Here is a 20995-nt window from a genome sequence, read left to right on the forward strand (position 1 = left end):
GTGTACCTCCACTGCCACTCGAGGGAAGCAGAGGACCTCCTGAACTACAGACCGGAAGTAACGCATAATGACTTCCGTGTATCACAGGGATTTCTCGGAGCGCTAAATGTAGCTTCTTGCTAGGTTTGTATCTACACTGTGTCGAGAGGTGTAGCTCTGTTTTGTAAACGCTGCCATGAATTAAGACAGAACTGTAAACCCCATTCCTCTAAACGTCTCGGTAAGTAGTGAAAACGTAATATTTGTATCTTTTATCACAGGTTTATAATGTACGATAACAACACAGGTAGATAATAATAATAATAACCTCGCATGGATGTTTTCACAGCTGGTTTAGCTTCTGTTAGCCGAGTTCACTTCATGGTTATTTAAGGTTAAAATGCTTTCATAGTTGTTCTGTCACTGAAGTATCTTAATAGCTGAACGTGTTTTAAACCTAAAGACTTATGGACAATATTTTGATTTAGTTTTTGTGGTTGACAGTGGCTCAGTACAAGTTGTTAATATGTCGCCCTTATAATGTTGTTGGCATCGAAATGAGTGTTTTATTTAGATGACAACATTTCATTGTCTCTGTCTGTGCACTGCCCACTTCACATAGAACAATACAGAGATATTTCTGAGAATTGTCACCGTATTTACGTCATTTTTTTATCGTGTTATGTTTTATTTAAACATTATCCGCGACTGTCATTGATCATATGTTTGTTTTTCCCAGTGGCTGGTTGGAAAGAGAAAGAGAGAGAGAGAGAGAGAGAGAGAGGTGTCAACAATGTATGCCTCTGGGAAATACAGCTCGCGGGGGCCTGCTCTTATCCCCCGGATGAAAACCAAGCACCGCATTTACTACATCACCCTCTTCTCCGTGGTGCTGCTCGGACTAATCGCCACCGGGATGTTTCAGTTTTGGCCCCACTCCATTGAATCTGCAGCCGACTGGACCCTCGACAAACGCAGCGTTCACGACGCCCCTTTGGTCCACCTACCTGTCTCCAGTCCCATTCCCGAGAGGGGTGACCTCAGCTGCCGCATGCACACCTGTTTTGATGTGTACAGATGTGGCTACAATCCTAAAAACAGAATCAAGGTAACTACTACTTCTGCATACAATTGTATTGCTGTAACACCACTGAGCTTACGGAAACTAAGCATGTTCATTCTTATTTTCGATATATTTTAGTACTTATTTACTTTGTAGTTAATATTATATTGTGTTTAGATTTGCTAACATTGTGTTTTTTTACTCATATTGTGTGTTGGATAACCTGCTGTTGTAACGCCACAATTTGGGATCAATAAAGTAATCCTATTCTATGTCTCTTCATTATGGATCTGTTGTTCGTGTAGGTCTACATCTACCCTCTGCAGAAGTTTGTGGATGAATTAGGGGTTCCCATCAGCAGCACAGGACTGTCAAGGGAATACAATGACCTGCTCAGTGCTATCTCTGACAGTGACTTCTACACGGACGATGTCACCAGGGCTTGTCTTTTTATCCCCTCTATTGATGTGCTGAATCAGAACTCCCTGCGTATCAGAGAGACTGCCCAGGCTCTAGCAATGCTGCCCAGGTAAATGTTTCCACTAATCCAGTCATTTAAATTAATTTTAACTGCTAGTCACTGGTCATTCCTCATTGACCCTTTTTTCCCCATAATTTCCTTCCCATCTGCGTTGTTATAATTTCTGTGTAGGCTAAAACATATCTTTTTTTAGTAAGAATTAGTAACACTCACATAAACATGTAAATAGTTTGTGATGGAAACTAGCAATGATTTCTTGAGTGCCAATTACTATTTTGATTTATCGCTAAAGTCCTAGAGTGCCCACATTACATACAAATGTCACAAGAGCAGAAATCATTTCTCTATTCTGTCCACCATTAAAACTTTTATTTTTGCTTTTAATTACAGTATATGCTTAATATTTAAACTTTTTTCCTGATAGTGACACAGTTTAATTTTTTGTTGTTGAAATAATCCATTATCACTACTATTATACTTTATCTTGTGTATCTTTTTGGATAGATGGGACAAAGGGATGAATCACCTACTTTTCAATATGTTACCTGGCGGCCCTCCAGACTACAACACTGCCTTGGATGTTCCCAGAGACAGGTAGCTGCTGTACATGATAAAGTCATTTTAAAATCTAGGAACGGTTTCATTATTTTCTGAATCATAGTGAAAACAAGGGTTCTTGACAATGATTCACTTCCATGCTATCTTTTATGTTTAACGGATATAGAGGAGTAAATCACATGGCTGGTTACATGAAGTGGAAAGGCTAAATGACGAGAATGTAAATATATAGATTAAAAACACCTGTGTTTACGTCCTTGGCATGGTGGATTCATTTAATTACAGTAAATTATTAACAGTACAGAAAGAATGCTGTAACTATTTATGTGTTTCGGATTCCAATCTGCACCTGATATGTTCAAATCAAAAGCATGCATATGTCTTGTTTATTGTGTATTGTGTTTTCAGCCAGAATTATTTTTAAACTGCAATAGATTATGCAACCCTAGGCAGTGTTTGCCATATCCGCAGTCACTAAAGAATGACCATTCAATGAAAATAAAATAAATATATCCTGGTAACTGGGAGATATTTCATATATCTGGTTATATATACCTGTGAGGAGTCTGTGTGTCTTAATATGTTCTTTAAGCTCTTTTGATGGTTGAGGAAGGAAGAGGTTAGGTTTATGAACATTCAGCAGCCTTGAGACAATGAACACTATCTTTTAGCTGCAAGGAATTTGGGCTCATCCAGCTGGAGTCCATTTATATGGAGCCTTATCAGAAACAGGTGTGTGTGACTGTCAGTGTGTTTCCACTTTATATACACATTGCCTGAGAGGGCAGCAGAATAAGAAAAAAATGATCACCTTGTGGAGTATAAAGGATCTATCAAACACAGGGTAATGAGCCTTGTTTGATGTTTCTTCATGTCTCAAATTAGCAAAAATAGCAAAAGTTCTTATTGGTGGCAAATAAATGACTTTGTGTTTCAAAGCCTTTGTTTGTTAAAATCCCTAGTATGCTGAAGCATCTTAACATCCAGGTCCATTCATTTCAGAGCGCTACTGGCTGGAGGCGGTTTCTCTACATGGACCTACAGACAAGGTTATGATGTCAGCATCCCTGTTTACAGCCCCCTTTCTGCAGATGTTGAGCTGCCTGAGCGACAGCCTGGGTGAGCACATCTTTTCATTATCTTTTTTTAAATGTATTTAATTTATTGAATAGAAAGCACTGCAGATAGAGTTTGAAAATCGAGGAGAGAGAGGACACAGGTCAGACCTGAACCCGGGCCACACGCCCTATGTACAGAGGCTATGGTCGGGCAGGCAGCCCAACCACTAGACCACAGATGCCCCATCTTTTCATGATCTTGCGTACCCGATCATGAAAAAAATATATCAATAATTCAATCAACTTCTCTAAAACAACTTTTCAAGGGATTAAAATGATATTTGTTTATCAAAATTGATTTCTAAACAATGTATGAGTAATCCTTGATCAACAACTTTCTTATAGTTAGCCTTAAATCAGAAGTAATTTACAGTCAACAGTATAAGGATATGACTTGATAATCAGCTGTGTCCTGTCTCCATTCACCCAGGCCAAGGCGCTTCTTCATTCTGTCTTCTCAAACCGCCATTCATCGAGAATATCGTGCTGAACTTGAGCGCTTGAAGGAAGAAAATGGAGAAGCATTGCTCCTCTTGGACAAGTGTAGCAACCTCTCTCAGGGCGCTGCCTCTGCACGAAAACGCTGCTACAAAGGGCAGGTGTATGACTACCCTCAGATCCTGCAGGTGTGTATCACAACTGCATTGAACATTATTTAGAAGTATCAACTATCCTTACATGCACTACATTAAAAAAATATTATATAATCATGGACTGTCAGTAAGATCTTCCCTGGCATCAACAACTTTTTGGAGGTACAAATTTCAACCCAGGAGCTAAAACCAGAACAGGTTAATGTGCTAAAATGCAGTTAATTTAGCTCAAACATTTTGTGCCTCTTGAAGTAGTTTCTAGCACTGGATCTAAATCCATAGAGTCTAGTTTTAGTTTGTGTGTAAAATGCAAAATCACATTAACTTTTCTCTTCCTGTGTGTCTTTTCAGGAGTCGTCTTTCTGTGTCGTTTTGCGGGGGGCACGTTTAGGTCAGGCTGCCCTCAGCGATGTGCTGCAGGCTGGCTGTGTCCCTGTTGTCCTTGCTGACTCCTACATTCTGCCATTCTCTGAAGTCCTAGACTGGAAAAGGTCTGTCTTTGTCACTATACAACAACAAAAAATGTCAATGGCTTGGAGGGTTGCCATTTTCAGGTCATGTATTCAATGTTTCTGTTTTCTTTAAAGGGCATCTGTGGTTATTCCAGAGGAGAAGCTATCGGAGATGTACACCATCCTGAAGAGTATTCCTCACAGACAAGTTGAAGAGATGCAGAGACAGGTAATGGTCACAAATTTTAACTGAAGAGAAATAATCTCTCAGAACAGTGTATTTAGTTTGCTTTACATTCAGAAAATGCAAATTGACATGGTGGTCAGAGGGGCTGTCAGAGGGGTTAAAGGACTTGCACTTCATGTCTGAGATGTGTGTTTGCCTAAACCAACTAAAAGACTAAAGATTTCAGTTTTTGAAAGCCAAGACAAATTGTATTTGATGTGCTGCAGACAGATGTTTGGATACAACCTTCACTTAATGTAAGTTAGAGTTTCCTTCTTCGCTCAGTCTGGATTTTCTGAAGCTTTCAGAGTCTCAACTGTGTTGATTTTAGCTTCAGTGACATGCAAAGTAGACAGCTCTCTCTATTTCCTTTTGGTATCTGCATAGAGCCACAATAAACAAAAGTGAAAGCATCTATGAGAGAAGTGCACCAGCTCAGCTGCTACTTGTTCTCTTGTATCAACTCTAGTCCATTTACTAATTATACTGGCCAAACAGACCTTTTTGGCCAAGAGCTCATAGAGCAGTTTGAGGTTGGATTTCACCAGAAAAGCTAAAAAAAAAAAAGCTTTAGGTGCTGTTAGATGGGGCTCTTTTTTCTTGTATGGCTCACAGCTAACTTGGTAGCATTGACTTTATATTGTATATTCTGGTCACGGTACTCCACTGCCTCCTTTGCCCTCTCGTTCTACATATGGTTTTAATTCTTGGAGATAGAGTCATGCCTCAGTCTTTTCTCTACAGAAGTAATTTAACCATGAATTCAGTTATGGGTATACAGCTATATCTGTATTCTTTCCTGCTGCTTGTCAAAGGTTACTCCCAACAGTTAAAGCATCAAAGTTTCCTTATATGTATTTCATTTTTATGCTCAACCAACAAATTGCTATATGTTATTTGTTTGTCTGTATTGATAATTCATTGTATGATGAAATGATGTCTGACTTATATCTGCCACAAGGATCATATTCTATGTCACACTCTTGTATTGGCTTTTGAACATTGCTTTCTGTCTTTAGGTCTATTAGGTCCAATGTTTTGCTTCTTAACTGATAAAAAGCCCCTTTGACTCTTAAATAAAAAGAATACACCGTCTTAACAAAACAACTAAATAGTGAGTACAAGTTAAGTGAACTAAAAGAAAACAAATACAAGTGAGTTTGATGGAAAGGTTTCTTTTAATTAACACAAATTCATCTCGACTTATCAACACACATCCAGTCAACTTATCATTTTAAGGCAGCCCTCACACTAACATTTTTAATCACACTTTTATGGAAAAGTTCTTGTTTTTTTAACTCGAATAGTGGGATTAAAAACTCATTAACTCAGTATTTATTCATATGCAGCCTGTTTAATTTCACTTATTTAAAGCAGTTGCACAGTTCAATGAAGGTCTAATATGAAGTAGTCTGCTTTTTTACTACAAAAAACATGTTCACTCACTGATGAATTATGTGTACACCACTCATTATTGATGGAAATAATGAATGCCATAATTTGCACTTGAGGTATTTGAAGCAGCCACGTAGTTCAAAAAATAATGTATATCCACTGACTGCCCCAGTGACGAAGTCTTGATAAGACTTGAAGTGTTTGGCAGTTTTTATGAGCTCACCTTTGATAACTATTATAGGACTTGTCAGTTGTACAAATAAACATTTGTCAAGAACTAAATAAAACTGGAAAAATGTTTAAAAACAGACGATAGGACCAGCAATACCTTATTATAATATGATAATTAAAACACATTCCAGAGTAAATTCATACACAAAATCCTATTCTAGGGAGTTATTTAGAAGGAAATTACAGCCTACACATAATTTGGGGATTAGGGATAGAATATATTTTTTTAAAATCTTAGGATAAGATCTAATATTATATACATGTTGACAGTGTCAGATATTATAAGACGTCTCTTCAAACATAATTAAGTATAGTCCATCTCAAACAGAATACACGTGGTGTTGTTAGTAGATGTAAATGTTGAGATGTTCCTCACCTCTGTTTTGTCTTTCTTCCACACCTCTCAGTCGTATAAGAAGGGTCTTTCTGCTGCTGAGCCCTCTGCCCACCAGCAGGGGGCTCAGCAGCCTTTGTTTTCATACTTAGTTTGTCTGCTCCTGTATGGCTTGAACTAAGTCCTTCACATGTTAAAGTAGCCATATACTTTCCTTGAAGAAGATGCCATTTATTTAAGGACGTGTGTAATACATGTCCAAAGTAGTGTAAGGGTCTGTCATCCCATTTCTTTTTAAGAGACAGAGGCTTGATTGAGAAGTCTTTGATAGAAAAAACAAAAGATTTTACAATTGTAACACATTCAATGTCTGGAGAGGGAGGCTGAAGAAAAAAATCAAACATATATACTGTATATTTTTTTCTTGACTAGCTTTAGTTGCAGTTTGAGGTCCTCCTGCAGATTCTCTGCGGTTGGGTAACTTTTATGTGACCAACTGATCAGTACTCAGCAGACATGCTTCAGAGAGCAGGACTCATTTCCAAATCTGTTAATATGTAATGACATTAAGGTCACATTTTAAAAGGCCTCATAATAAACAGCTGCTCAAGTGGGACCACTTAGCCCATGATTGTGTACAAACTTCCTCAAGCCTTGCTTTGGCAATACCCTTCAATCGTGACACATGCACTACAGACCTTTTTATTATATAAGTTCAGCTGGATCAATTGTTAAATAAGAAGATATGATATGGGAGGAGGGGGAGTTAAACCTTTCCTCTAACAACTAGCGAGCTTTTTATTCATTGATTCTTTGTTGATTATGTCTTCTTAACTTGAGTTGTAGCCATGAAGAACAGAGTTGTGGCTGCAGCTGACTTTTATAATAATAAAGGTCAGTCTACTCTCAGCTGTCTGTTTCTCTTTAGTCTAGTCTGGCTTTAACATACACCTGCTCATCCAAACCTCAACAGTTAGCACGGGGATAATGACAGGTGTCAGTGCCTTTTTTTTTGTTAGTCAAAAATGTATTATAGCGCCTTTGTCTTACAAATCTGGAGTTTTAGATATTGATCCCCTTGACAATCATCTGCAGTCCCCCACTATATTCTGTTTCTATTCTCTTTTATTTCACAAACGCAGGAGCCTTCAGAAAAAAATCAACTTGTTGTGCAGCTGTACTTCACAGCACAACATTCACACAAACTGAGACTGTGTTATTTTCTGCTCAGGTACAGAAGTGGTATTTAGCACTTGGTCCTAACACCCAAAAAATCCTGTTGGTTTTTGGTAAACCAACAGGATTGTAAGGAGTGATTTACACTTAGGAAAGCAGGTAATTATTATTAACAACTTGTGTTCTCTATGTGTTTGTAGAAATGTTTTGATCTCACTTTCAAGTAAAGTGATAATAAATCTTCAAGCAAGATAATATTTCCCAGTGAGCAGCTGGCAGGATTGAACCAAACTCATTTTCACTGCTGTTTTTGATTATGTCAGCAACTCTTAATGATTGCCGGGTTCTGTCCACAGTTCACTGGCTGCCAATTCTGGTCTATAGGTTGAATCATCTGTCAGGCACTTGACAACTTCCACTCAGTTAAACAAAATGATGTAAATCACTGTTTCTGATCAGCATGTGTTTTATCCAATTCACACAACAGGAAAGTGGGAGCTGCTGGAGACTAGAAGGACATTAGACTTTTTTTTTTATCAAGCATTGCAACAGATAAGCAACATTTAAAATAGTAAGTAGGGGAAAATATTTTAGACTTGACTATCCTGTTGTTTGAAATACTTCTATTTCACCAGGTTTTTAGTAACAATTTGCATCATACATTTTTTTTCTGTAACATAAACTTGGGGTGATCTTGTAGCTAAGAGATGGTATATTTGTACCTTTGAATGTCTTTGTTCATTCATTGGCCAAACAAAGTCAAGACTATACCCTATATAAATTAAAGATAGAGGAAGGGTTTCTCTTCCTGTCTTGCAAAGCTTTCTCTGCCTGCTCATAAAAATTCCTACATGCGCTGGGAAGGGGTGGAGGAGGGTGGGACAGGCCCTCGGGCCAGCACAGTTTGCTTTCTGCCTCCTCCCGTTCAGAAAAGAAACTTTCATCACTGGCTGATTTATGGGCCGTTGGGATTCCCCCCTGAGATTAGAAAGTCCTTTTGGATTCTCCTCACCCCCTCTATAAAAATAAAGGCTGTTTTTGTGTTTTTGTATTGCACATCTCCTGTGTTATTCCATACTTAGACATGTGCGATTTGGCAATGGTTGCACTCACATGCCACTGAGACTTTCTTTAATGTAAACACATTGCAAGAGAAGTGAAAGAAATGTAGCTATGTGCTTTACACACAAACACTAAAATACTCACATCCTCTCTCTTAGACCTGTGGGTCACTCAGGAGGATCAGGTTGGCTGGCGTTGGGTCAGTGTAATATGTTTCTTCCAGGAGGCGGTGTTGTTTGAAGCATCATTAACTCTTACAGGCTCTGAACTGTCTCTTGAAGTTACTAAATAGAATACTAGCCTGCAGAAGGCAAGGAGACTAAATCTGTACCACGACTTTAGGTTGGTGATTTCTTTGTAAATTTTATATTTGATGGCTTGAAAAGCAAAAAAAACATAATTTTCCTCCTCATACAAAGAGAATTAAAACATGCACTGTTTAAGTATTCATTTTCATCTTTGCTGTAATAGCTGAAACCATCAAGTGAATCTGAAAAAAGTGGAGTTTGAGTTGATATCCCAGCAGCCAATGTGATAACAGTAAGATATGGGTTAAGAGTTAATTTATCATTAATGCCTCTGTTTCACATGTGAGATGTGTTGAAGTTAAACAGACACTGTCAGAAGGGATTTTAAAAAGCCTCAGAAGAGGAGACATTGAAGGTCAAGAGGCGGCTGAGGACTGCAACATTTCCTTCCAAGACTTGGACAGAAGGAAAACATCTAGATTGTACAGTACTGCCCAGCAGTGGTATTTTGTCATATAAGGACCATAGCTCATAGCAAAAAGAATTTAAAAAATACATTGTTTTATAAGCAATTACAGTCAGTTAAATACAATATTACCATTTCAGTTAAATAATTGTAGGACATAAACACAGTTAACCCTTTCATTGATATTTTCCTCTTGGTAATAATCTTGGAAATAGTAATTTAGGATTCTCAAACCTAAACGGAGTTGTTACAAGTGGGTTTTCTTTTTTTCACAAAGCCCTGCAAATGTCCATTTCTGACCCTCTTCATTGTCTCCTTCTTTCTTATATGAGTATATGTGGATATTGAAGAAGAAAAGTGTGTTTGCTTCACATTCTTTCTCTCTATATCACATCGCGATGGCGCCGAGGACAGTCACCCCGGTGTGTTGGTGCACGTTGTTTTGTCTATTTTTGTGCGTTAACTCCGTTTTATGTCAAGATACACGGAGCTCTTTCACCAGTGAAGAGCTTATGAATATAAGGGCTACAACTCCACCGGACTTATTCCCCACTTTTCTGATGGAATCCGTGGAATTATTGGATATTCTGGTCAAAGGTGGCCTCACCTTTGTCAGCGCTGTAAGACGACGAAGACGAGGCAGACGAGCCGGTGCGCTTGTGCGTCTCCACCAGCGCGGACTACGCACAGCTCTACCGGGCATCTTTCTCTCCAACGTGCGCACCCCCACCACAGCAGGGATTCAGGACCCTCAACAACTGAGGTGGGAGGCTGATCATCTGGTGACCTGGTGCAGCGAAAACATTCTAGAGCTTAACACTCTGAAGACAGTGGAGATGGTTGTAGGAAAAATGCAGCCACCCCCAGCCCCATCACCATTGTTGAATCCACGGTGTCTACTGTGGAGTCTTTTCGCTTCCTGGGGACCATCATCACCCAGGACCTCAAGTGGGAGCTGAGCATCACCTCCCTCATCAAGAAAGGACAGCAGAGGATGTACTTCCTGTGGCAGCTGAATAAGTTCAACCTGCCAAAGACTATGATAGTTCACTTCTACACTGCCATCATTGAGTCCATCCTCTTCCTCCTCCATCACAGTCTGGTACGCTGCAGCCACAGCAAAAGACAAGTGCAGGCTGCAGCGCATCATCCGCTCTGCTGGGAAGGTGATTGGCTGCAACCTGCCATCTCTCCACGATCTGTACACCTCCAGGACCCTGAGGCGTGCAGGTAAGATTGTGGCCGACCCCTCTCACCCCGCACATGGACTGTTGGAGACTCTCCCCTCTGGCAAGAGGCTGCGGTCCATCAAGACCTAAACCTCTCGCCACAAGAACAGTTTCTTCCCCTCTGCTGTCTGCCTCATGAACAATGTCCCTGCCCTCCCCCCTCCTCCCACATTACCCAGACTCTCATCAGCCCCACAGTCAGTAAAACATCAAGTAATATGAATGCTGAACTGTTCTTTATGTGTTACATTAACGCCCATTGGACTTTAAAAATGTATCTTCCTTAGTTACACACATTAAGATTTTTTTTCTCGTAGTCCACTGCATAGCTCCTACATTGCACCTTTTGTACATTTTGTGTTTTTTATCTTTATTTTTTATATTTTACATTTTTTAAATTGTATTTTATATATTGTAATAGCTTCTTATACTGTACTATTTAAGTTGTTGCAAGTTCTGCGTTATTTCCTTGTTAATTGTTTACAACCAATACACCAAGTCAAATTCCTTGTATGTGTAAATGTACTTGGCAATAAACCCCGATTCTGATTCTTTTTTTTTTAGAATATTCTACCCAATGTTGATCCTCTAATCATGTTTGTTTACTCTGTCCCTTTATTTTTTTTTCTGGGTGCCCTTAAAGAAGTCTGTTCTTTTTGTCCACAGGCACGCTGGTTTTGGGAGGCCTACTTCAGCTCCATGAAGGCTATTGGCTTAACAACACTCCAGATCATCAATGACCGTATCTACCCATATGCTGCACGCACCTACGAGCTGTGGAACAATCCACCTGTAGTGGTACGTAGCTTAACTTTGGGCATTTATTACTCTCTTATAATTGTGTTTTTACCTTCCATTATTATTTTGGAACTATTGGATGTTACGTTTCATCTGTAGTTAGGAGGTTGATGTCTTCCAGTGTACATCTACATTTAAACGGTGTGCTTGCTTTCTATGCTGAGCTGCTTGAATATATTTTTAAGGCTTTTTGTGTTGCATAAGCTCCCACACCCTCCTCCCTCTTGTAAATCAAAGCCTCTGTGGCAAAGTGACAGTAGATGCCTTCAAGTCTTTCTGAGCGCCACACATGCTGCACTTCACAGATTGGTACCGTATACACCCAGCCAGCTCTAAAGCCGCCAGTTTGTGTCAGCAGTTCTGCACTAGGAGGATGCATGCACTGCGGTGAAAAATAAGTTCCTGCATGTCTGAGTCATTGTGTTTGTAGCGACTACGCTGGATATGAAGAATCTTGTGTGTGTGTGTTGTAGCATCCCTGTGGTTGTGAGAGTTTGTGGCTGCAGACAGCTAGGCTGGGCGACCATCTCTCCGGAGCTGTTAATCAGATCTGATCTAGAGTCTTCTCCATCCACAGCCGATGGGCTGCAGACATGTGCATGTGAACATGTGTTTGAATACAGGAGTGGTCTATGCGTCAGTCAAATGTCTACACGTATGCCACTAAAAGTAGATTAGAGGGGTGGAAGTCACAATTGGATTATGTAGGTGAAAACAAGTAATACTTAGCGCAATGATGTCTGATGTTTGTCATTTTAATTCTGCTCTGATATATACAGCCATTCAGGATTGATACGTTTATCAGCACTTAAACTTGACATTGCCCACTTGTGTCAAAATGTTTTGCCTGAGTGTCTAACCCAGCGTCTGATCAATCAGTATCACTCAGGTCTGAAGGTTTGTCCAGACCAAGAGGAGGTTAATTGTATCAGGGTTAAGTCCTTTGGCCATTCGTGCCTGAGATGGGAGATGAAGTGTTTTCTCGATGGATTCAGTGAATGGATGGTTAGAAGAACTTGCACAGAGCACTAAATAAATCAGACAGACATCCCCCCCCCCTCCCTCGTCGTCTTTAGGCTGGTAATTGAAAGCACATTTCCCAGGATTGCTGGTGCCTTTGGAGGGGGATTTCAGAATAAGGGACAAGCTGCTTTTTGTTTGGGGGTTGTAGGTATTGGACATACTTGTGAGGTTTATACCCATCTCGACCATTATATTCTAGTTTCAAACATTGTGGTACTTGCCACATGGACACACTGTCACTAAGTGGGGATGTTTTTTGGCATTAGACTCTACGTTAAACAATATTAGGTTTGAAGTGTTGACTTTGAACTTGATCACAAGGGCGTTTACATTCACATCTGACTAACTGTGTACTTTAGAATTAGTAGACATAATCCCCTAAAGTGAAAAAGAGCTATTGTCCTCAACTGTTCACCAACTATGAATGTGTGAATACTTTATAAACCCTTAGAATAAAAGTCCAAAAACTATGCTAATGTCTTATGTTGTATTGTTTAACAAAACGATCACCATTAATCCAAATATGACATTGAATCTTCTACTGCTATGCCTCTGCATCTGTCAGCGTTAGTGATAATTGTATGTGCTGCCTAAATTGAATATAAAAATGAGAAATGCGTTAAGTTAATACATACAATGGTGAAGGCATGTTGAATAGCTGACCCCTCTTCAATTTATCTTCCTACATGTCTTTTACCTTTGATGGTGCTCAAGTGTCTGGGATGAATGACGGGCCACTCAGTTCAAATAGGATAAAGATAAGATCCTCTTCTAGTGTTGAAGTTTAAACAAACTTTAACTTCTGCTGTGGCTTTCTTTTCATCTAATTTACTCAGTAAGACAAATGACTTAAGTGGTATCTGCTCTTTTTATTCTGTTTTAATGGCGCTTTGCTCCTGCGTAAATGTGTTAGTTTAATTATTTCCCCCTCTGCTTGTTTGACACTGTGAGAATGACCACAAGGAAGTTTCCACTTGCCAGTAAAGTGACTTTATTAGTGGAGCAGTGACTGATGTTGTGTGAAAAACAACGGCTGTGTCTCAGTCGACAGACCTGTGTTGATGCTGTGGAAGGAGCCACATAATCACTGTGTGGCATCCTTTGACCAGAGAAGAAACGTGGTTTATACGTACTTCAAGAAGCCCACAGATTTACTGTGCGACATGCCCTCTTTGCCAATCTCAAGCTGTCACTGTTAACAGGCTGGAACATTTTCAGAGCCTTTGATGAACTTAAACAAGAGTGAACCCTGTAATGTTTGCTAATCTTATAGTAGCGCATGCTTGTTAATAAAGTTGAAAAGTTTTTCATGTCACTTTAACAAAAGCTGCCACATTAAGAAAAAGAACAAGTCATTGTCTGCACTAATACTCGTTGACATGTTGTTTCTGTAAGTTACAGTATGTTGTTTGCTAACCCCCCCTGCTCTTAACCTGCTTTTCCTTGGCTTGTGTAGGGGTTAAGTTGGCTCCTGACTGGAAGCTTTTGGCATTCTTTGCCTCTGTTAGCCCCTGAGAGCCTATTATTGGATGATTCTTGCTCTATAATAAAAAACCATCATCTGGAAATTATAGCAGGTGACCTCACTGTCCAGAGAAGCACTATTAAAGCACATTAAATCATGGAAAACATGACAGACAGGGTTGACACAGAAGACGTGATACTCACTCTACATAAGCTCTTTATAAAAATAGAAAAGACTAATTAAATTTTTTTTTTTTAAAAAGATCCCTTAGCCTAAACAGTCGATGTTATTTGTTTCCTGTCTCATGCAGAAGTGGTCCAGTGTGAACAGCCCCCTGTTCTTACCGCTCATCCCACCAAGAGCACCAGGGTTCACTGCGGTGGTGCTGACGTATGATCGCGTTGAAAGTCTTTTCCGTGTAATCACAGAAATCTCCAAGGTGCCTAGCTTGGCTAAGCTTCTTGTTGTGTGGAATAACCAGAACAAGAGTCCTCCAGAGGGTGAGTATAATATATTCTTTTCAAACTTAAAGAAAAAAAGAAAGATTACTATACATCTGAGAAATGTAGTTATAGTAGCTCTTCATTGCCAATCTATGAGGTAAAACTAGAGGATAATGAAAACCCAGAGGGCCACATTATAAGATATTTAAACAAGTCGATGTTGAATTCCCTGATGTAGGTAAGAATGTTAAAAATACAATGCAGTACACTGCTTGACATTTATTTCATATGTGTATCTACAGTATATTCATACATGTCATCCCTCTCTTTTTTCACTTTCATTTCTGTTTAAATTTAGTTGTTGTCCATCCATAGTAAGTGTCATAATAATAAACGTATTAGTTATATTACTGCACCTGCAATCTACTTATTTTTAAATGGCTATAAAGTACACAGCAGTTGATCATCATGCCTTAGCCTCTGCCTCCTCATCTCAGACGGAAGACTTTTCTGAAGCAGGGATTAAATTGGCCCTGCTGCTGTAAGAGTTAACCAATGTAATAAAGCAATGAGAAGACTTTGAAGTGCTCCCTCATGGCTGTGAGTTGCCTTTTCATTAGAGGCATCAGCGGCGCCTGGCTGGAGCTTTGTGACCTATTAGAATTAACAAGAGGCCATTGACGGGTCATACTCGCGGGGCTCAGTCCAATATGAAGGCAGATTTCTTTCCCATTCACACCAAGCCTTGAACCTATGTGTGTACAGGCTCCCATTTTGGCTTCCTTCCTCCTGTGTTTTTTAAGAGGATGCTAAACAAGTTGTGAGTGTGATTATCATGTTTTGTTACGGCCTTAAATAGCGTTGTGTTAATCAGAATGTCTTGACATGCTTTGAGTAATTGTCTTTGTTTATATTCATATATGAAATAGGTATAAATCAAAAGCCATAGTGTATTTTTTTGAACATGGACATGTTTGTACTCAGAAAAAAAAGTAGTATGTACATTTTTGCCCACGATGAAGTACAGCTTAAGTTTTAAAATTCATATAATAGCCTATAATTCACTCACTACTACTGCCTCCTTTCAGCCTTGTAAAAAATGAAGGGATAGCAGCACCGTGGATTGATTGAAAGAAAATAAAAAAACTTGGTTTATAACTCAACAGTTTTTTTGACGATAGCTTTTGACAGGAGACTTCAGACGTGGCTAGGAGGACCGGGAGATCCTCTTATAGCCTGCCAGGCCTCAGTTACCCCATTAATGAGGGGACACATTGTGTGTGATCTGTCTGTTCCGTAGTCCGTGCCATGGACACTGCCCAAGATCTTTGAAACCCATCCCTAAAAAAAACTAAAAAAACTCTGTTGATCTGCCTCATGAAGAATCGTAGTGTGGTTTGATTTGCACGTGCTTGAGGTTAGCGTAACGATACAAGTCAGTAAGTCAAGTTAAACTCCAAGAGTACTTTTTTCCACTGCCAGGACACACTTCAAATATTTCTGTCAGTAAAAAATGACATCATAATCCCTCACCCATCTTTAGACACTGATACTTGCCATATTTATCTTCTTTTTTTTTTCAAGCCCTTTAATGCAAGAAAAAGTTCACTATGGGGTTACATACTATATACATACATACATACATACATATATATATGTATATATATATATATGTACAGTGTCTATGTAGTAACAGTCACTTCCCACTAGAGACTTCACAGAATATTTTCTCAATTAATCAGTGTTTGGTTGATGTTGATTAAATAGTGTAAAACCCCATCTTCATCATCACCACTCAAACTGCTCATGTAGTTTGACCAACTTTAAAAATCCAGTGAAAGTCAACTTAGTATTATTAAAGACAAATTTAAACAGTGAAAAATAAATTTACATTTGTATATTTAGAAACTTAACAGTTAACAACCATAACAATTGTTTCATCTCTGTGTCTTTGGGTATAAAACTTTAAATGTGATTGCTTTTTTGTATCGTTTTCCTTCTTGCAGAGTCTCTTTGGCCAAAGATTGGTGTTCCCCTCAAAGTCGTGCGGACCAAAGAGAACAAGCTGAGTAACCGCTTCTTCCCCTACGATGAGATTGAGACAGAAGCTGTGCTTGCAATCGACGATGACATCATCATGCTGACATCCGATGAGCTGCAATTTGGCTATGAGGTGAGAAAAAAAAACTCTTACCTTGACCACCTTTCCCATCTGTTGGTGGGTATTGCGAGGAATCATTTCAAGTTGATCCCTGAGTTTAAAGTCATTCAGAGAGATTACAGTCTCATTCTCCGCTATGTGGAGGTTTGAAGGCCTGCTGAATGTGTTTGATGTGTGAAGAATGATGACAGATTTCAAGATGATGCTTTCCATGCCCACATACCTGCCCCGCTCGACATAGCCTAGCATGCTCACCTGAATCCATTTAGAAGCTGTTTAATAAAATTGTGCTCAGTTTAAGGATAATTACATGGAATTGCAGGCAGGATAGAGAAGCTGTCTGTCTGACAGATGACTTCTTGCTTGGAGGATTTGAAGGATCAAACAAGTTGCTCATGTCAAGGCAGCGATACTCAGCCAATCAAAAAGCCACTTAATTCTGAAAGCATTTTAAATTGAATCTCAGTAATGATTTTGAAGCTTTAGACACAATTTGTTTTTATTTTTTGCTTCATCTTATGAGTATCCACCTATCATGAATCATGTAGTGTCCGCCATCAGTCTGCATATTAGTTCAGTTCAGAATAAAATGTCTGACAGTCTTTCTTCTGTCTTGCACCAGGTATGGAGGGAGTTCCCAGACAGACTGGTGGGCTACCCAGGCCGGCTGCACCTCTGGGACCATGAAATGGGAAAGTGGAAGTATGAGTCTGAGTGGACCAATGAGGTCTCCATGGTTCTAACAGGAGCCGCTTTTTACCACAAGGTAAGCAGAGAAAGTCGGGCTGAAATGTAGTAGTTTTGTCTGCTTGAGCTTTGACTCTGCCTCCCTAATATGAGTTTGGCTAAATGATTGGAGAATTTCCTTTGAAGGGTGTTTTGGGGTATTTCCATTGTAAGATTCTAGTGATTGACGTGCAGAGGGTCACAGGTTGAGCAGGGTTATCTTACGCTGACTTAAAAGTTTGCATACTCGTCAAAGTTTAAAGCAATGCAGAGTGCACGGCTTTCTCATAAATTCTCTTGTGTCGAACAAGATCTGCTGTATTGTAATCTATTAATCTACATATCTAAGTGATCATTTATTTGTCTGTATCGTTTTTCATTCCAGTACTTCAACTATTTGTATACATACAAGATGCCAGGAGACATCAAGAACTGGGTGGACGCTCACATGAACTGTGAAGACATTGCCATGAACTTCCTGGTTGCTAACATCACAGGAAAAGCCCCCATAAAGGTGCATACAGTGCTCTGACTGCTCGAAGCTTGCAGGGGGAGGCTGAAGACTAACATAATGGTTCAGCATCTCTGGGTTTGATCAGCTCTCACCCTTTAGCTTCACTGCCTCCCCCACCCCTCCCCACCACACTGACTGTGCCCAGGTGCAGGATAAAGCCTGGCCTTAACCTCCCTTATCTGGGTGTCACTCACTGGCACTCCCCCTCTGAGTATGTTTTTCTAAGCTAACCGGGGCTCTCTCTCACTCACTCACGCACACACACACACACACACACACAGCCATCAAATCATAAGCACACTTCCCTGCCATTGCACCAACCTTCCACCTCCCACCATGTATTCAACTGGTTTCTTCAGAAAACACCCCCCTTCCTCCAACCCTGTCCATCTTTCTCTCTCCCTCACTTTCTTTACAAACCAAAATTCACTTTATCACACACTCACACTCACACTCACACTCACACACTCACACACACACAAAAACATACATACATAGAGTCAGAGCTCTGGGTTCAGGCATTAAAGTCAGCGTTGTAGATATGATGGAGACTAGACTGAAAAACAATCATCATCACTCGCTAAATCAATTACATTTTTTGGGACTTTTCTCACATTGTGCTTTACAAAGGTCCTTGTATAAATCACTGACTTATTATATAACACTCGACAGTTTATTAGTTTTGATTGTAAGGGTTGCTGAAGTTTAACAAACAACTTAAGGAAACTGACATTCCGGATGTGACTTTTTTCTGCCTCTGTCTAGGTGACCCCCAGGAAAAAATTCAAGTGCCCTGAGTGTACAGCCATTGATGGCCTGTCACTGGATCAGACACACATGGTGGAGAGGTATGGCACTTTGTTTTGGAATGTCTTTTTTTATGTATGTGAGCATGTGTGTATTGACAAACTGCAAGTAGAAACAGCTTTTTCTTGGTTTATGTCTGCGACCAAAGTGTTTTTCAACAGTAGCGTTACATTACATTATTAAAAAAACAAAAAAATCACTATTCCACATCAGTGAAGGTAAACAGTCTCATCATGTAAGTCCTCACACATTTAAGCATATGTTAAATGTAGAAATAAAAAATATATACATCAAAATATACACTTATATTTTGAGGAAGATGGGCATCCTCTAAAACAAATCATAAAAGAATGACAAGGTGAAGACGGTGTCCACATCTATATAGATAAATTACATTACTAATAATAAGCTGATGAACAGATTCACTATTTAACCTACCTATGAAGTAAATACATTGTGTTTTTTTCTCTCTAGGTCCGAGTGCATCAACAAGTTTGCCTCCGTTTTCGGTACCATGCCGCTGAAGGTGGTGGAACACCGTGCTGACCCAGTGCTCTATAAGGATGACTTCCCAGAGAAGCTCAAGAGCTTCCCCAACATCGGCAGCCTCTGACCAGCGGGTAACAGACTTTTGGACCGCAATACAGCCTCGACACTTTATCATTTTTTAACAACTTTATCTTTTATATCATGACATCAACATTCAGACTAAAATAGAACATGCTGTTTCTCTTCTGCTAATTTAACTTTTCTTCAGATTTAACAGGGTGGGTAAAATAATATCTTGTAAACAGAGAACACTGAAACGTGGGGATGGTGATAGGTGTGATGAGAGTGGATTGTTTATTTAGCCTATAGTAAAATATATATTTCATATCTTTATTCAAATGTATAGACTAAAGTTACATATATCTATTGGAGGGTCACCCTGAGTGATGTTTGACAGACGTGCTGACTGGAGGCTTGTGATCCCTCACTGTTACTGTTTTGGAGCTGAAACTTCAGGTTCCAGCTGCTCTGGAATCAACTTATACAGTGTACATATTTATATATGCAGCAGTGCTGTGTAATAATCATAACTATGATGCTCCAACTAATCATTTATTTTCCTTTTCATACCATTACTTTCTGTCATGGACATTATCCTTTATCTGTAATGTTGTGTAATTTACATGATATAAAGTAAATGATCCAATGACATACCTAAGTGTGAAGGATCCGTCTCATAGTTAATTGAATGTGACAGCACACAGCATGGTGGCTCACAGATGATGTACAGTCAATATTTTACATGTGTTTTCTTTTACACAATCAGATTGGGCTGTTAGACAAAGCTGGTACAACAAGTCTAATATATGTAGAGTGAGTAACTGCTGATTTTAAAATATTGATGCTGAGCTACTGGAACATCTTGAACTTTAATTTTATACTGCCTGAGTAATTCTTTCACTATATTTATATGTGATATATATCAGTCTGTATTGTGAATAATAGAGACTTCCCCAGCACACATATTTCAGAACAGATGTCTATAAATGTTTGATGCAGTGCTTTTTTTTAATTATTTTTCCATTATGGCTGTTGTGTGTTTTATATTTTTGTTCTTTTCATCACTTCTTGTCCCACATCCAATGTTTAGGCTTCAAAATGGAGATCAGATTTCTTGTGATTTTTTTTTTTTTATTGTTATTATTATTCCATTGACATTTTTATTTTTATTTTTTGGGACTGAGTTTATGTATCTAAGTGTAAATATGACTTTGATAAGTAAAGACCACAGTAATGTGTCTCGGAGTGTTAATGTTCTTTTTTCCATGTATATGTAAGGGCGCGATCACACTGGCAATCTGTACCTGTGCCTAAGCACGCTTCACCCCAAAAGTGAAGTTCGTTCGACCAGTGTGAGCGCTCCGTACCTTGCACTTCCTTGTCCCTGGCACGCTTCAGAGAGGTGTACTTCGGCAGGTTATAGTTCATGCAAGAGCACAAGCACGCGGGTAAACAACAATGAGAGCCTTCTTTATGGAGAAATCGCGGAGTGTTCTCGCTGTATCTGACTAACATGACTAAAAATAAGCCACAAAGTAGCTGTCATGTTCTCTGATGTGAGGGCGTGGACTCGACTGCGCGTCCCTTTTTTTTTTTTTAATTCTCAAGTCCGCTTGTTTGTAAAATGAGCACGCTTCATACTAACATGAAGCTATGCATGTGCTGTATTACGACGTTATGTACAAGAGGTAACTGTGCTTAGGCCTGGGACAACTTTGCTAGTGTGAGTGCGCCCTAAGAGTGTGTGGGAAGAGGATGAATACGTTTTCTCCTCTCATCTCTGTCTTTACTCCAGGCTGTGCTCGCTCAGTGCAGAGCCTCTGTGACGCGGACAGTCCACTGTTCCCTCCAGCTTGTCACCTGTTGTTAATATACGCTGCCTAATCCACCCTGTTCTA

General features: G+C 39.5%; 1 protein-coding gene across 1 annotated transcript; it reads left to right on the forward strand.

Annotated features, from left to right (window-relative positions):
- Positions 1-62: 62 nt before the first annotated feature.
- On the forward strand, positions 63-20335 carry ext2 (exostosin glycosyltransferase 2). The gene is made up of 15 exons (XM_020632532.3): positions 63-220; positions 719-1087; positions 1348-1571; positions 2028-2117; positions 3084-3200; positions 3630-3825; positions 4144-4283; positions 4380-4473; positions 11278-11409; positions 14208-14397; positions 16347-16513; positions 17124-17267; positions 17613-17741; positions 18507-18589; positions 19023-20335. The coding sequence occupies exons 2-15, from the start codon at positions 773-775 to the stop codon at positions 19159-19161; spliced, it is 2160 nt and encodes a 719-aa protein (XP_020488188.1). The 5' UTR covers positions 63-220; positions 719-772; the 3' UTR covers positions 19162-20335.
- The last annotated feature ends 660 nt before the right edge of the window (positions 20336-20995 follow it).

This window comes from Labrus bergylta, chromosome 3, assembly GCF_963930695.1.
Source record: "Labrus bergylta chromosome 3, fLabBer1.1, whole genome shotgun sequence".
NCBI lineage: Eukaryota > Metazoa > Chordata > Actinopteri > Labriformes > Labridae > Labrus > Labrus bergylta.

What these genes read in the sequence shown, in the direction of transcription:
- ext2 (XM_020632532.3), top strand. Translation starts at nt 773, where the DNA reads ATGTATGCCTCTGGGAAATACAGCTCGCGGGGGCCTGCTCTTATCCCC. An exon ending in GAAGTCCTAGACTGGAAAAG is followed by an intron (nt 4,284 to 4,379) that starts GTCTGTCTTTGT and finishes TTTTCTTTAAAG; the next exon opens with GGCATCTGTGGTTATTCCAG. An exon ending in GAGCCGCTTTTTACCACAAG is followed by an intron (nt 17,268 to 17,612) that starts GTAAGCAGAGAA and finishes TTTTCATTCCAG; the next exon opens with TACTTCAACTATTTGTATAC.